Source organism: Rhinopithecus roxellana, chromosome 8, assembly GCF_007565055.1.
Source record: "Rhinopithecus roxellana isolate Shanxi Qingling chromosome 8, ASM756505v1, whole genome shotgun sequence".
Lineage (NCBI taxonomy): Eukaryota > Metazoa > Chordata > Mammalia > Primates > Cercopithecidae > Rhinopithecus > Rhinopithecus roxellana.
The window spans coordinates 19,244,427-19,260,270 of record NC_044556.1 but is presented as its reverse complement, the minus strand read 5'-3'; the positions used below and the strand labels follow the sequence as shown (position 1 = coordinate 19,260,270).

General features: G+C 43.3%; 1 protein-coding gene across 1 annotated transcript; it reads right to left on the bottom strand.

Moving 5' to 3' along the window:
* Window positions 1-449: 449 nt before the first annotated feature.
* Window positions 450-1,266, bottom strand: LOC104680667 (60S ribosomal protein L7-like). Its single transcript, XM_030934960.1, has one exon. The coding sequence runs from the start codon at window positions 1,239-1,241 to the stop codon at window positions 714-716; it is 528 nt and encodes a 175-aa protein (XP_030790820.1). The 5' UTR covers window positions 1,242-1,266; the 3' UTR covers window positions 450-713.
* Window positions 1,267-15,844: the final 14,578 nt, after the last annotated feature.

The following is a 15,844-nucleotide window of genomic DNA, read 5'->3' as shown; positions in this document are numbered from 1 at the left end:
TCCTAAAATATACTGGGAAATGTTCCTTCCTCTTCTACTTTCTGAACAATATTGAGTAGAAATGGTGTTAACTCTTTTTTATTTTTTTATTTTTATTTTTTTATTTTTTTCATTTTGAGAGCAGGTACTGTTGTTGTTGTTTTTTTTTTTTTTTTTTTTTTTGAGACGGAGTCTCGCTCTGTCGCCCAGGCTGGAGTGCAGTGGCCGGATCTCAGCTCACTGCAAGCTCCGCCTCCCGGGTTCACGCCATTCTCCTGCCTCAGCCTCCCGAGTAGCTGGGACTACAGGCGCCCGCCAGGTCGCCCGGCTAGTTTTTTGTATTTTTAGTAGAGACGGGGTTTCACCGTGTTAGCCAGGATGGTCTTGATCTCCTGACCTCGTGATCCGCCCGTCTCGGCCTCCCAAAGTGCTGGGATTACAGGCTTGAGCCACCGCGCCCGGCCGCAGGTACTGTTTATTAAGCTGAGGAGACTCGAAAAATAATCACGGTAGACACCTTAGTTCATTCTTCTAATATGCCTGTTGATCTGGTCCTCCCTGTTGCCAGCATCTCCACCTTCTACAAAATGGGTGGTCTTTTTCTTCATTCCACCTCGTGGAGAAGATAATTTGAAGGGCCACAGGAAGTTATTTGCCTCTTTGAAGCGTTTTCCAACAGTATAGATCTCATGAATCAGATCCTCCATGCAGATGATGCCATATTTACCAAGAGATCAAGCAATCAAAGCGTTATCTGTCAAAGCAATTCGCTTCTTATTGATTTTGCCATAACCACGCTTGTAGATTAGCTCATTTGCTGACATCACATTTGGGTACCCCCATGCAATGTATGGTTCTACAATCCTCAGCATGTTAATCGAAGCCTTGTTGAGCTTCACAAAGGTTCCATTGAAGATTTGACGAAGGCGAAGAAGCTGCAATACCTTTCGGACCTTTGGGCTCACGCCATTGATACCTCTGATCCTGATGACAAACGCCAATTTGGGTTCAGCAGGTACATAGAAGTTGCCAGCTTTTCTTGCCATCCTCGCCATTCGAATTTCAGTTCTGTACATCTGCCTATATTCCTTGTGATAGTGCTTCGCTTTTTCATAGATAAGCTTCCTCCTTGCCTTTCGAAGCATCTTTTGGGCAAACTTCTTTCTCAGGCGCTTGACCTTCAGCTCTGCGAAATTCCTTCGCTTTTTCTTAAGGGTTTCTGGCACAGCAGGAACCTTCTTCTTCTCTTCTGCACCCTCCATGGTTCCAACCGGAAAAAAGAGTTTAACTCTTTTTTATTTTTTATTTTTATTTATTTTTTATTTTTTTTATTTTTTTTTGAGACGGAGTCTCGCTCTGTCGCCCCGGCTGGAGTGCAGTGGCCGGATCTCAGCTCACTGCAAGCTCCGCCTCCCGGGTTCACGCCATTCTCCTGCCTCAGCCTCCTGAGTAGCTGGGACTACAGGCGCCCGCCACCTCGCCCGGCTAGTTTTTTGTATTTTTTAGTAGAGACGGGGTTTCACCATGTTAGCCAGGATAGTCTCGATCTCCCGACCTCGTGATCCGCCCGTCTCGGCCTCCCAAAGTGCTGGGATTACAGGCTTGAGCCACCGCGCCCGGCCTTAACTCTTTTTTAAACACTGAACTCAGAAAACCATTCAGGCTTGAATTTATTTATTTATTTTTAGTTTTAAAATTATGATTTCAGGCTGGGTGCAGTGGCTCATGCCTGTAATCCCAGCACTTTGGGAGGCTGAGGTGGGTGGATCACCTGAGGTCAGGAGTTCGAGACCAGCCTGGCCAACATGGTAAAACCGCGTCTCTACTAAAAATACAAAAATTAGTTGGGCGTGCTGACAGGCGCCTGTAATCCCAGCTACTTGGGAGGCTGAGGCAGGAGAATCACTTGAACTGAACCCGGGAGGCAGAGGTTGCAGAGAGCCAAGATCACGCCATTGCACTCCAGCCTGGGGTACAAGAGCGAGACTTCATCTCAAAAATAAATAAATAAATAATAAAATTATGATTTCAGTTTCTTTCTAGTGTAGGGCAATTCAAAAATATCAGTTTTTTAATTGGGTAATTGTGGTAATTTGTGTTTTGAGCAGTTAAATCATTTCATCTAAGCTGTTAAAGTTTGTGTGTGTAGTTATTCATATTGAAGTCTCAACCCTCATTGGGACTGAGTGTGGAGAGGGAGTTTTTTGTTTGTTTTGTTTTTTGTTTTTTTTTGCAACCACACCTGGCCAATTTTTTGTATTTTTAGTAGAGATGGAGTTTCACCATGTTCACCAGGATGGTCTCGATCTCCTGACCTCGTGATCTGCCCGCCTTGGACCCCCAAAGTGCTGGGATTACAGGCGAGAGGGAGATTTTTAAGAGGTAATTAAGCTTAAATGAGGTCATGAGACTGAGGCCATAATCCAGTATGATTATCATCATGATAAGAAGAGATAGAGCCCAGGTACTGTGGCTCACGCCTGCAACTGTAGCACTTTGGGAGGCCAAGGCAGCCGAATCACTTGAGGCCAGGAATTCGAGACCAGGCTGGCCAACATGGTGAAACTCTGGCTCTACTAAAAATAAAACATTAGTTGGGCGTAGTGGCACACACCTGTAATCCCACACCTGTACTCAGGTCACTGAGGCAGGAGAATCGCTTGAACCCAGGAGGCGGAGGTTGCAGTGAGCTGAGATCGTGCCACTGCACTCCAGCCTGGGCCATAGAGTGAGACCCTGTCTCAAAAAACAAACAAATAAATAAGTAAAATAAAGGAGAAGGGACAGAGAAACACTAGAATGGGCCGCATAGAAGAAAAAGGCCATGTGAGGACACAGAGGAGGGTGGCCATATGCAGAGGGCTCAGGAGAAACAAACTGTCCTAGGACTTTGATCTCAGACTTCCAACCTCCAGAACTGTGAGATAATTTCTTTTAACTCACCCAGACTCGTATTTTCTTATGGCAGCCCTAGAAGACTAATAACTTTATTATACTTTTTATGTCTGCAGGGTCTGTAATAATATCCCTTGTTTCTTTTTTTTTTTTTTTTTTTTTTTGAGATGGAGTCTTGCTCTGTCACCAGGCTGGAGTGCAGTGGCCCGACCTTGGCTCACTGTAATCTCCGCCTCCTGGGTTCAATCAATTCTCCTGCCTCAGCCTCCCGAGTAGCTGGGACTACAGGCGCCCACCACCACACCCAGCTAATTTTCTTTTTTTTTTTTTTTTTTTTTGTATTTTTAGTAGAGATGGAGTTTCACCATATTAGCCAGGATAGTCTTAATCTCCTAGCCTCATGATCCGCCCACCTCGGCCTCCCAAAGTGCTGGGATTACAGGCGTGAGCCACCGCGCCCGAGTTTTGTGTAATATATGTGTTTAGTGCCATCAATGTCTTCAGTACACTGCTTTTGTTGTGTCTTATAAATTTTGATCCATTGTCTTTTTATCATCTTTGTGGTCAATGTATTTTTTGTTTTCCCAGAGACTTCCCCTTCAAGCGGGCAGATCACGAGGTCAGGAGATCGAGACCAGCCTGGCTAACACGGTGAAACCCCATCTCTACTAAAAATACAAAAAAATTAGCCAGGCATGGTGGCGGGCGCCTATAGTGCCAGCTACTCGGGAGGCTGAGGCAGGAGAATGGTGTGAACCCAGGAGGCGGAGTTTGCAGCGAGCCCAGATTGTGCCACTGCACTCCAGCCTGGGCGACAGAGCGAGACTCTGTCTCAGAAAAAAAAAAAAAAAAAAAAAAAAAAAAAAAATCAATGTTGTCAATCTTTGTCTCTGATTATTTTATTTTATTTATTTAATTTTGACCGGTGGCAGTAGAATTTATTCGAATGTGCCTTAATACAGATGCTGGGGCTTGCTGGTGGTGCTCTTGATATATAAGACCCAGACATTCTGCCAGTTTTTCTTGAGCAGTGACACCACAAAGTTTACAGCCAGGTGAATGTTGCACACATCATTTGTGTGTAACATCGTCTGTCATCTTCATGTGGCCAACAGCCACAGCCAGTCATAGCACCTTCTTCATTTGGGTCTTGATTGTGAACTTCACCTTATCCACTTTGCCCAGCATGTTTTTGTTATGTGTCAGGGAAGACCTACTTGGTTAATTTAGAACATTTAACACTGAAGATAATTTTGTGAATACTACCCTGATACATTGTTTTCTGTTTGTTCTCTCTGCTTTGTTCCTCTGTGTGATTTTTACTTTCTTCATGTAGACAATTTGAACATGTTTTAAAATTTCATTTAAGTTATTTATAGTGTTTTGAGTATAGCTTTTTAAGTATTAGATTCAGAAATTATCCTAGTTAACAATGCTTCATTTGTTCCTTTATATTCACATACAGTTTATAAAACACAAAAGTGAAAGAAAGCCTATTGTATCTACCCTTATTTTATCCTAGCATAGAAGGCACATTGGATAAAACTTTTGTTTGATAAGGTGTCTTTCCTGATCTTTTTGGCTGAAGACAGGAGTCTGTTATTGGGTTTTTTTGTTTTTTGTTTTTTGGGTTTTCTTGAGACAGTGTCTCTCTGTCATCAACAGTAGAGTGAAGTGGCATAATCACAGCTCACTGCAGCCTCAACCTCCCCAGGCTCAAGCCATCCTCCCATCTCAGCCTCCCAAGTTGCTGGGACTATAGGTGTGCACAACCACACCCAGCTAATTTTTTGTAAAGGTGGGATTTCACCTCTACAAAAAATGATGCCCAGGCTGGTCTTGACCTCCTGAACTCAAGTGATCCACCTGCCTCAGCCTCCCAGAGTGTTGGGATTATAGGTGTGAGCCACTGCACTTGGCTGAGAAATATCTAGTTAGATCTTTTGCCCATTTTAAAATTAGATTCTTTTTGTTTGTTTGTTTGTTTTTTGCAATTAAGTCATTTGAGTTCTTTGTATATTCTGGTTATTAATCCCTTGTTGGGTGGATATTTTGAAAATACATTCTGCCATCCTGTAGGTTTTCTCTTTACCTTGTTAATTTTTTTTTTCTACGCAAAAGCATTTTAGGTTGATATAACCCCATTTGTTTTTATTTTCATTGCCTGAGCTTTTACGATTTTACTAAAAAAACAGCGCTGTCCAGACCAGACCAATTTGTTCATTTTGTGTAACTGAAACTTTGTATCCCCCCAACTCCCATTTTTCTTTCAGCTCAGCTCCTGGAAAACGCCATTCTGCTCTCTGCCTCTACATGTTTGATTACTTCGTATTTCACATATATGTGAGATCATGATATGTTTGTCTTTCTGTGTCTGGCTTCTTCCAATCATGTCTTAATGTGTACCTTAGTATCCTTCAGGTACATTCGTATTGTCACAAATGAAAAGATTTACTGGTGGGGCGCGGTGGCTCATGCCTGTAATCCCAGCACTTTGGGATTCCAAGGCGGGCCGATCACCTGAGGTTGGGAGATCGAGACCATCCTGGCTAACACAGTGAAACCCCATCTCTACTAAAAATACAAAAGATTAGCCAGGCATGGTGGCAAGCACCTGTAGTCCCAGCTACTTGGGAGGCTGAGGCAGGAGAATCGCTTGAACCTGGGAGGCGGAGGTTGCAGCAAGCCGAGATCATGCCACTGCACTCCAGCCTGGGGAACAGAGAGAGACTCCATCTCAAAAAAAGAAAAGAAAAGATGTATTCCCTTTTTAAGGCTAAATAATACTCAATTGCATCATGTATATACTACATTTACTTGACACATTCATATATCCATTATGGACATTTAGGTGGCTTCCATATCTTGGCTATTGTGAATAATGCTATAATAAACACAGAACTAGATATCTCTTCAAGATCCAAGTTATATTCCCTTTGGATATATCCCCAGAATTGAGTTTAATGAATCAAATTTTAATTTTTTTTTTTTTTTTTGGGACGGAGTCTCGCTCTGTCACCCAGGTTGGAATGCAGTGGCTCAATCTCGGCTCACTGCAAGCTCTGCCTCTTGGTTCACGCCATTCTCCTTCCTCAGCCTCCCAAGTAGCTGGGACTACATGCACCCACCACCATGCCCAACTAATTTTTTGTATTTGTTTTTAGTAGAGACGGGGTTTCACCGTGTTAGCCAGGATGGTCTCGATCTCCTGACCTCGTGATCTGCCCGCCTCGGCCTCCCAAAGTGCTGGGATTACAGGCATGAGCCACTGCACCTGGCCTTGTTGCTGCCAATTTTAATTCCTGACAGCTGTGTTTAAAGTTCCAGTGTCTTCGTAACTTTAGCACGCTTGTTTGTTTTTAATATACCTGTCCTCACAAGAGTGAGGTGATGTCTTATTGTGACTTAAATTTGCATTTGACTGACATTTAGTGACATGGAGCATTTTTCAAATATACCTGTGGCCATTCTTATGTCTTCTTTGGATAAATGTTTATTTAGGTCATTACTCATTTTTAAATCATGTTATTTGGGGTTTGCTATTAAGTTGTGGGAATTCCTTGTATTTTTGGATATACCTTTATGAGATATAGTATTGGCAACTATTTTTTTCTCATTCCTTAAGTCATCTTTTCATTTGTGGATTATGTCCTTTGTTCAGAAGTTTTTCTATTCGAGGTAGTTCCACTTGTCTGTCCTGATTTTGTTGCCTGTTTTTTTGTCTTAATGTTTTGTTTTTTTGAGACAGGGTCTCACTCTGTTGCCCAGGCTAGAATACAGTGATGCAATTTCGGCTCCCTGCAACCTCCACCTCCCAGGTTCAAGCAATTCTCCTGCCTCAGCCTCCTGAGTAGCTGGAACTACAGGAGCGCACCACCACACCCAGCTAATTTTTAAAATATTTTTAGTAGAAATGGGGTTTTGCCATGTTGGCCAGGCTGGTCTCCAACTCCTGATCTCAGGTGATCTGCCTGCCTCAGCCCCCCAAAATGCTGGGATTAAAGGTGTGACCCAGCCTGTTGCCTGTTCTTTTGAAGTCTAATTTAAAAACAAAAGCCTCGCAATGTCCAAAGTTCTGAAAATTTTTCCATTTTTTTCTAGCCATTTTATGTTTTCAGGTCCCATGTTTAAATATTTAATCCATTTAAGTTGATTTTTGAATGTGGTGTGAAGTAAGAGTCTATATTTATTCTTTTGCATATGGAGATACAATTTTTCCAGCACTATTTACTTAAAAGACTCATTTCTCTGTTGTGTATTTTTGGCACCCTCGTTGAAGATCAGTTGATTGTATGTATATATTAGATTTATTTTGGGACTCTCCATTCTGTTCCATTGTTCTTTATGTCTGTTTTTATGCCAGTACTATCTTGTTTTGATTGCATTGCTTTTTAATATGTTTTGAAATCAGAGAGTCTAATATCTTCAGCTTTGTTCATCTTACTCAATATTGCTTTTGACTATTTAGGGTCTTTTTTGGTTCCAAGTAAATCTGTAATTATTTTTTTCTAATTTAATAATAAATGCCTTTGGGGTTTGGATAGGACTTGCATTTAATTTCTATATCACTTTGAGAAGCATGGACTTTTATTTTATGTTATTATTTTATTTTATTTTGAGACAGAGTCTTGCTGTATCACCCAGGCTGAAGTACAGCAGCACAATCATGGCTCGCTGCAGCCTCAACCTCCTGAACTAAAGCATTCCTCTGACCTCAGCCTCCAAGTAGCTGGTGATCACAGGCATGCACCACTATGCCTAGCTAATTTTGGTATTTTCTGTAGAGACAAGGTTTCACCAAGTTGCCCAGGCTGGTCTTGAACTCCTGAGCTCAAGCAATCCACCTGCCTTGGCCTCCCAAACTGCTGGGATTATAAGCATGAGCCACCATGCCTGGCCAGCATGGACTTTTTTTTTTTTTTTTGAGATGGAGTCTCGCTGTGTCGCCCAGGATCACGAGGTCAGGAGATCGAGACCATCCTGGCTAACATGGTGAAACCCCGTCTCTACTAAAAATACAAAAAACTAGCCGGGCGAGGTGGCGGGTGCCTGTGGTCCCAGCTACTCGGGAGGCTGAGGCAGGAGAATGGCGTAAATCCGGGAGGCGGAGATTGCAGTGAGCTGAGATCCGGCCACTGCACTCCAGCCTGGGCGACAAAGCGAGACTCTGTCTCAAAAAAAAAAAAAAAAAAAAAAACAATTTCAGCACCTTTGACCCTATTGGAACACACGACCCAAGTGACACGACAGCCTGGATCTGATGTAGAATATTCTTTTCTTCTGAGTAAAGGAAAGCTAGCAGCTTTTTGGGTCACAGGGTAAATGGGCCAGAGTAACTTACCAAATGAGAAATATGTTACCTTCAAAACCAAAAGGCCCATGAGGGTTGTGCCTCTTGTTTGGTTGTAATAGAAGCCAAATATAACAACTTACTCTTCTCCTTACAAGGGATATGTTGGCATGTCCCAAACCACTGGGACCCTATAAATCTCACAGAGATAGAAGGCTTCTGAAATTTTGTTAGATTAATGTCCTTACATCCTGATATAAATTTCATACCAATAAGTCTAGTGAGTTTCCTGCTCACTATATTCAGTAAGCATAATACCATCAATGTAAAGAACCAGTGTGATAGTTTGTGGAAGGAAAAGGTGACCAAGATCCCAGCAAACTAAGCTACAACATAAGGCTGAAGAGTTGATATATCACTATTATTGACTGAACTGTGTTCCTCTAAAATTTATATGTTGAAGCGCTAACCTCAATGTGGCTAATTGGAGGGAATTAAGATTAAATGAGAGCCAGGCGCAGTGGCTCACGCCTGTAATCCCGGCACTTTGGGAGGCTGAGGCAGGTGGATTGCCTGAGGTCAGGAGTTCGAGACCAGCCTGGCCAATATAGCGAAACCCCGTCTCTACAAAAAATACGAAAAATTAGCCAGGCATGGTGGCGGGCTCCTGTAATCCCAGCCACTAGGGAGGCTGTGGCAGGAGAATCGCTTGAACCCAGGAGGCGGAACTTGCAGTGAGCCAAGATTGCACCATTGCACTCCAGCCTGGGCAACAAGAGTGAAACTCCATCTCAAAAAAAAAAAAAAAAAGTGTCATTATAAGAAGAGAAAGAGACATTAGAGATCTCCCTTACCACAAAAGCACAGAGGAAAGTCCATGGAAGGACATAGAGAGGGTGGCCACTTACAACCCAAGGAGAGAGATCTCACCAGATACCAGTTCTGATGATCTTGATTATAACTTCTACCTTCTGCAACAGTGAGAATAAAATATATTGATTAAGTCACTCAGTTGGTATGCTGTTACAGAAGCCTGAGCCAATTACTAGTGTGTGAGGTAGGACAGTGAAGGTGTGTTTCTGTCTTTGCCACCTGAAAGCAAACTGCTTCTGGTGGTATTTATTAACAACGATACAGGAAAAAAAGTATTAGGCAGATGAATAGCTGTACACTAGGTACCAGGGATGTGTATATTTGCTCAAGTATAAAACAACATCTGGTACAACAGCTGCAATGGGAGTCTCCCTATGATTTAAGCTTGCGTTTATCCAGTATAATTCTCCAAGATCTCTTATGTTTGTTCAGTGACTTATATAGGATGAAATGAGAGCCATGACCCTTGAATCTTTTTTTTTTTTTTTTTGACATGGAGTCTCGCTTTTCACCCAGGCTGGAGTGCAGTGGCATGATCTCAGCTCGGTGCAACCTCTGCCTCCCAGGTTCAAGTGATTCAACTGCCTCAGCCTCCCAAGTAGCTGGGATTACAGGTGCGTGCCACCACACCTGACTAATTTTTTTGGTATTTTTAGTAGAGATGGGGTTTCACCATGTGGGTCTCGAACTCCTGACCTCGTGATCCACCCGCCTCGGCTTCCCAAAGTCCTGGGATTACAGGCATGAGCCACCTGTCCCAGCCTAACCTTGGATCTTTCAAAACCTTCCTGGTGGCATCAGTCTCTGAAATCCCTGTACAGATGTGCTGTTGCTTTTGGTTTACTTTTTCCTAGGAATAGGCAGTTCTGTTAACTTCATCTTGACCTTTTTTTTTTTACCATAATAGCTCTCGCTCCATTGGTCAGGGAACCAGCTTGAGATTCTACCAGCTGCTGAGTATGGCTAATCTAATTATGTATTCCAGAACGGGGGAGATAACTAAAGGGTGGTTTGAGAAACCCACCAGGCCAACTGGGAATTAGAATTGATTCAAAACTCCATAAGTTCCTACTCTGGTTAATGCACTGCAATGTCATTTCAGTTCTCCTGGAATTATTATCAATTCAGAAACTGTATTCAGTAATTCCTCAAAGGTCTGATTATTTCTTTTTTCCCAGTGCAAAGGTTCTCTGGTTAAAGGGCATCGTTTTCTTTGGGGAAAAGAGGGGGAGAAATTAACGGTGTACATTTGTAGTGGTATACTGGAGTTCTTCCTCATAGGGACCCAGCATCTCATTGATTCAAGGAGCTCTGGGTCTGTAAACTAATTCGAGACTGGAAATTAATTGAGAAGCCAAGCCGGGCGCGGTGGCCCACACCTGTAATCCCAGCACTTTGGGAGGCCGAGGCGGGCTGATCACGAGGTCAGGAGTTCAAGACTAGCCTGACCAACATGATGAAACCCAGTCTCTACTAAAAAAATTCAAAAATTAGCCAGCGTGGTGGCACATGGCTGTAATCCCAGCTACTCGGAAGCCTTGAACCCAGGAGGTGGAGGTTGCGGTGAGCCGAAGTCGCGCCACTGTACTCCAGCCTGGGTGACAGAGTGAGACTCCATTTCAAAAAAAAAAAAAAAAAAAAAAAATGAGAAGCCATAAATCTTTGGTTTTGTTTTTTGTTTCATAGTTCAGGTTTGACTTTGTTTGTTTGACTTGAACTTCTACAGATCAAGTAAGAACTTAGTAGTCTTCATATCTATTCTAATTCTTTTTTTTGGTTGCGGGGGACGGAGTTTCGCTCTTGTTGCCCAGGCTGGAGTGCAATGGTGTGATCTTGGCTTGGCGCAATCTCAGCTCACTGCAACCTCCACCTCCCAGGTTCAAGCAATTCTCCTGCCTCAGCCTCCCTAATAGCTGGGATTACAGGCATGTGCCACCACACCCAGCTAATTTTATATTTTTAGTAGAGATGAGGTTTCTCCATGTTGGTCATGCTGGTCTCAAACTCCCAACCTCAGGTGATCCACCCACCTCGGCCTCCCAAAGTGCTGGGATTACAGGCGTGAGTCACTGCGCCATCTATTCTAATTCTAGGAAACCCATGAGTCAAACTGTTCTTATTGCTTGCTTTGACTTTGCAGTCTATTAAATAACTATTCCCACCATTTTTTTCACAGCTGCCTTTGAGTGCTGCCACTTAAATCCTGCAGTCCCGAGATCAGTTATAACCAATGCATTTAGATTTTTCATTTTGGTGGCAACAATCTTCATTGTAAGTTCTGTCTTACAGAGAAGTGTGTTGATCAAGCTCTTCAGTGATACTGGGACTCCTCTCACAAATGTATGTCTCACAGTTATAATGAATGGTGTCTCCTGGATCCTCCTCAGTTGAGTATGTTTTAAATGAAAAAGATACTTTATCATTCAAATATTTCAAAGCTTTTGAATCACTTTATAGCAAACCAATGAAGATCCAGCATTTCTTTCTTTCTTTTCTTTTCTTTTTTTTTTTTTTTGAGACGGAGTTTCGCTCTTGTTGCCCATGCTGGAGTGCAATGGTGCGATCTCAGCTCACTGAAACCTCTGCCTCCCAGGTTCAAGAGATTCTCCTGCCTCAGCCTCCTGAGTAGCTGGAAATTACAGGCATGCGCCACTATGCCCAGCTAATTTTCTATTTTTAGTAGAGAAAGGGTTTCTCCATGTTGGCCAGGCTGGTCTCGAACTCCCAACCTCAGGTGATCCTCCTTCCTCGGCCTCCCAAAGTGCTGGGATTACAGGCGTGAGCCACCACACCTGGCCCTCATTTTAACTTTTTAATATCCAATGTTTTCCGAATGAATACACCCACTTTAAAAGTAGGCATCCTGCAAGCCTGGGAATTTAATTTTTGTTGTAATTCATCCAGTTACAGGATGAGATGCTGTGATTATTTTTAGCATTTGAGCCCTGAAACTGTAGGAGATAAGGATCTTCTTCAGGTCTCCATATAAATTTTTAGGATATTAATGCAGTACTTGTATTAAAAACTTTGAATCCTTGACTTAATCCTTTTCTAGCTAATTTTGTATTTTTAATAGAGACGGAGTTTCTCCATGTTGGTCAGGCTGGTCTCAAACTCCCAACCTCAGGTCATCCACTTGCTTCGGCCTCCCAAAGTGCTGGGATTACAGGCGTGAGCCACCCGGCCTAAGATCCAGCATTTCTAACTCAGTTACTATTGATCACATTTTGGCTTATGTTTTGGTCAATGAAGCAAACTAGGAGAACTTTTTTTGATTCCTCAAGCTGCATCATTAAACCTAGAATCTCTGCTTAGAGAGCCCATATTGATAAATCTCAGCTGATTCAACTTTGTGTTCCAGCATTGGCTTATACTTTTTTTTTTGGATGGAATTTCTCTCTTGTTGTCCAGGCTGGAGTGCAGTAGTGAGATCTCAGCTCACCACAACCTCCACCTCCCGGGTTCAAGCCATTCTCCTGCCTCATCCTCCCGAGTAGCTGAGATTACAGGCATGCACCACCACGTCCAGCTAATTTTGTATTTTTAATAAAGAAGGGGTTTCTCCATGTTGGTCAGGCTGGTCTCAAACTCCCGACCTCAGGTGATCCTCCCACCTCGGCTTCCCAAAATGCTGGGATTACAGGCATAAGCCACCACGCCCAGTCCTCATTCTAATTTTTTAATATCCAATGTTTTCCGAATGAATACACCCACTTTAAAAGTAGGCATCCTGCAAGCCTGGGAATTTAATTTTTGTTATAATTCAGCCAGTTACGGGATGAGATGCTGTGATTTATTTTTGGTATTTTGAGCCCTGAAGCTGCAGGAGATAAGGATCTTCTTCAGGGCTCCATATAAATTTTTAGGATGTTAATGCAGTACTTGTATTAAAAACTTTGAATCCCTGACTTAATCCTTTTCTTTACCCAGTTTGTCCAGCAACATCAGAAACAAATATCAAATCTCATTATACTCATTAGTCTGACAAAAAGGTTTGGAAGTATTGTATACAAAATCACCCAGATACTTGCACCTTTTAAGTATTTGATTAGCAGTATCTAATGGTGATATCTTGTGTATTTCTACTACCAGATTACGTGAAAAACTATTCATGTACATTTTACTATTAAAAATAAAATCGAGGCTGGGCACGGTGGCTCACACCTGTAATCCCAGCACTTTGGGAGGCTGAGGCGGGCAGATCAACTGAGGTCGGGAGTTCAAGACCAACCTGACCAACATGGTGAAACCCCATCTCTACTAAAAAGACAAAAATTAGCCAGGTGTGGTGGCACACACCTGTAGTCCCAACTACGCAGGAGGCTAAAGCAGGATAATTGCTTGAACCCAGGAGGCAGAGGTTACAGTGAGCTGTGATGGCACCACTGCACTGCAGCCTGGGTGACAGCAAGACCGTGTCTCAAAAAAAAAGTTTATTTGATTAAAAGATTAACATAGAAAAAATATGTAATCACTTTAGTATATCCTTAAATAAAATATGTAATGATTAAGAATACCAAATAGGATAATAGAAACTTCTGGCTGGGCATGGTGGCACATGACTGCAGTTCCAGCTACTCAGGAGGCTGAGGTGAGAGAATCGCTTGAGCCCAGGAGTTTGAGGCTGCAGTGAGCTATGATTTCACCTGTGACTAGCCACTGCACTCCAGCCTGAGAAACATCAGACATCATGTTTCAAAAGGAAGGAAGGATGGATATAAGGAAGGAAGGAAGGAAGGAAGGAAGGAAGGAAGGAAGGAAGGAAATAAAATTCGTATTAAGCAAAGATATTTGTGCAAACATCATAATCAACAGCAAACATCAGAAGCGTTTCAATGAAGCAAAGTCTAAGACAAGGGCCAGCCAGGCCTCTCCCATTTATCACTCTGAGGGATGCCTGAGCCTGGACCAGAAGAGAGAAGAGGAGGAAACAGGAAAGAATGTAAGTCAAAGAATTTGAACTGCACTTATCTACAGAGGCCATGAGTGCAAATAGAAAAGCAGGGGAATCGATTTCAAATTTCAGAACAAAAACTGTTTAACAATATTCAGGAACTTGAACAAATACACGTTGTACATACGATAAATATTGAATCTTTGGTACTAATACTAAACACATAGTAACAATAACAAAGAGAGAATCAGCCTCTATTCACATTAGCAAACTGTCATGAAATCGATTAGAAGACATTCCCAGGCCTGTGTGAAACCATAAAACTTTACTGAAAACCACAAAAAGACACCTTGGGCCGGGCGCGGTGGCTCAAGCCTGTAATCCCAGCACTTTGGGAGGCCGAGGCGGGTGGATCACGAGGTCAGGAGATCGAGACCCTCCTGGCTAACACGGTGAAACCCCGTCTCTACTAAAAATACAAAAAACTAGCCGGGCGCGGTGGCGGGCGCCTGTAGTCCCAGCTACTCGGAGGCTGAGGCGGGAGAATGGCGGGCACCCGGGAGGCGGAGCTCGCAGTGAGCCGAGATCGCGCCACTGCACTCCAGCCTGGTCGACACAGCGAGACACTCCGTCTCAAAAAAAAAAAAAACAAACAAACAAAAAAAAAACACCTTGAGGCTGGGCGCAGTGGCTTACACATGTAATCCCAACACTTTGGGAGGCCAAGGTGGGCGGATCATGAGGTCAAGAGATCCAGACCATCCTGGCCAACATGGTGAAACCCCGTCTCTAGAAAAAATACAAAAATTAGCTGGGTGTGGTGGTGCACGCCTGTAGTCACAACTACTCAGGAAACTGAGGCAGGAGAATCACTTGAACCTGGGAGGCAGAGGTTGTTGCAGTGAGCCATGATTGCGCCACTGCACTCCAGCCTGGGCGACAGAGTGACACTACATCTCAAAAAAGAAAAAAAAAAAAAAAAAGACACATCGAAGACTAACAAACCAAATCCTTACATTGGAAGAAGTAGTGAAATAAAGATATTAAAGATCCAGACTCAGTGCATTTCAAACTTTTTTTTTTTTTTTTTTTTTTTTGAGACGGAGTCTTGCTCTGTCCCCCTGGCTGGAGGGCGGTGGCGCAACCTCGGCTCACTGCAAGCTCCGCCTCCCGGGTTCATGCCATTCTCCTGCCTCAGCCTCCTGAGTAGCTGGGACTACAGGCGCCCGCCACCGCACCCGGCTAATTTTTGGTATTTTTAGTAGAGACGGGGTTTCACCGTGGTCTCGATCTCCTGACCTTGTGATCCACCCACCTCGGCCTCCCAAAGTGCTGGGATTACAGGCTTGAGCCACCGCATCCAGCCCATTTCAAACTTTTTGAAATAGCTATTCTAGCAGATGTGAGGTGACATCTCATTCTGGTTTTAATTTGCGTTTCCCTGATGATTATTGAACTTGGGCTTTTGTTCATGTACTTGTTGCTCATATGCATGCCTTCTTTGAGAAATGTCCTTTGCTAATAATCAAGTCCTTTGCTAATATTTAATAGTATTTGTTTTCTTGCTGTTGTATTGTTTGAGTTTTTATACATTTGTGATATTAATGCATTATCAGATGTATAGTATACAAATGTTTTCTGTCATGCAGATGCTTCTTCTTAGAGACAAGGCCTCACTCCATTGCCCCTAGGCCGGGCCTGGTGAGTGACAGCAGCCCTGGTGCCCCAGCCTGCTAGGCCAGCGTGTCACCCAGAGGCTTCAAGGCCCTCCTCACCATGGTACCCACCTCCTCGAAGCTGCCTCCTGAAGCCCTCTAGCTGCTGCAGCAGCAGCAACAGGTGCCACCACCAGGGGCCTTCCAGCTGCCAGTTCAGGCTTTCCAGAGCCGGGGGTTGGGGAACCTGCAGTCATC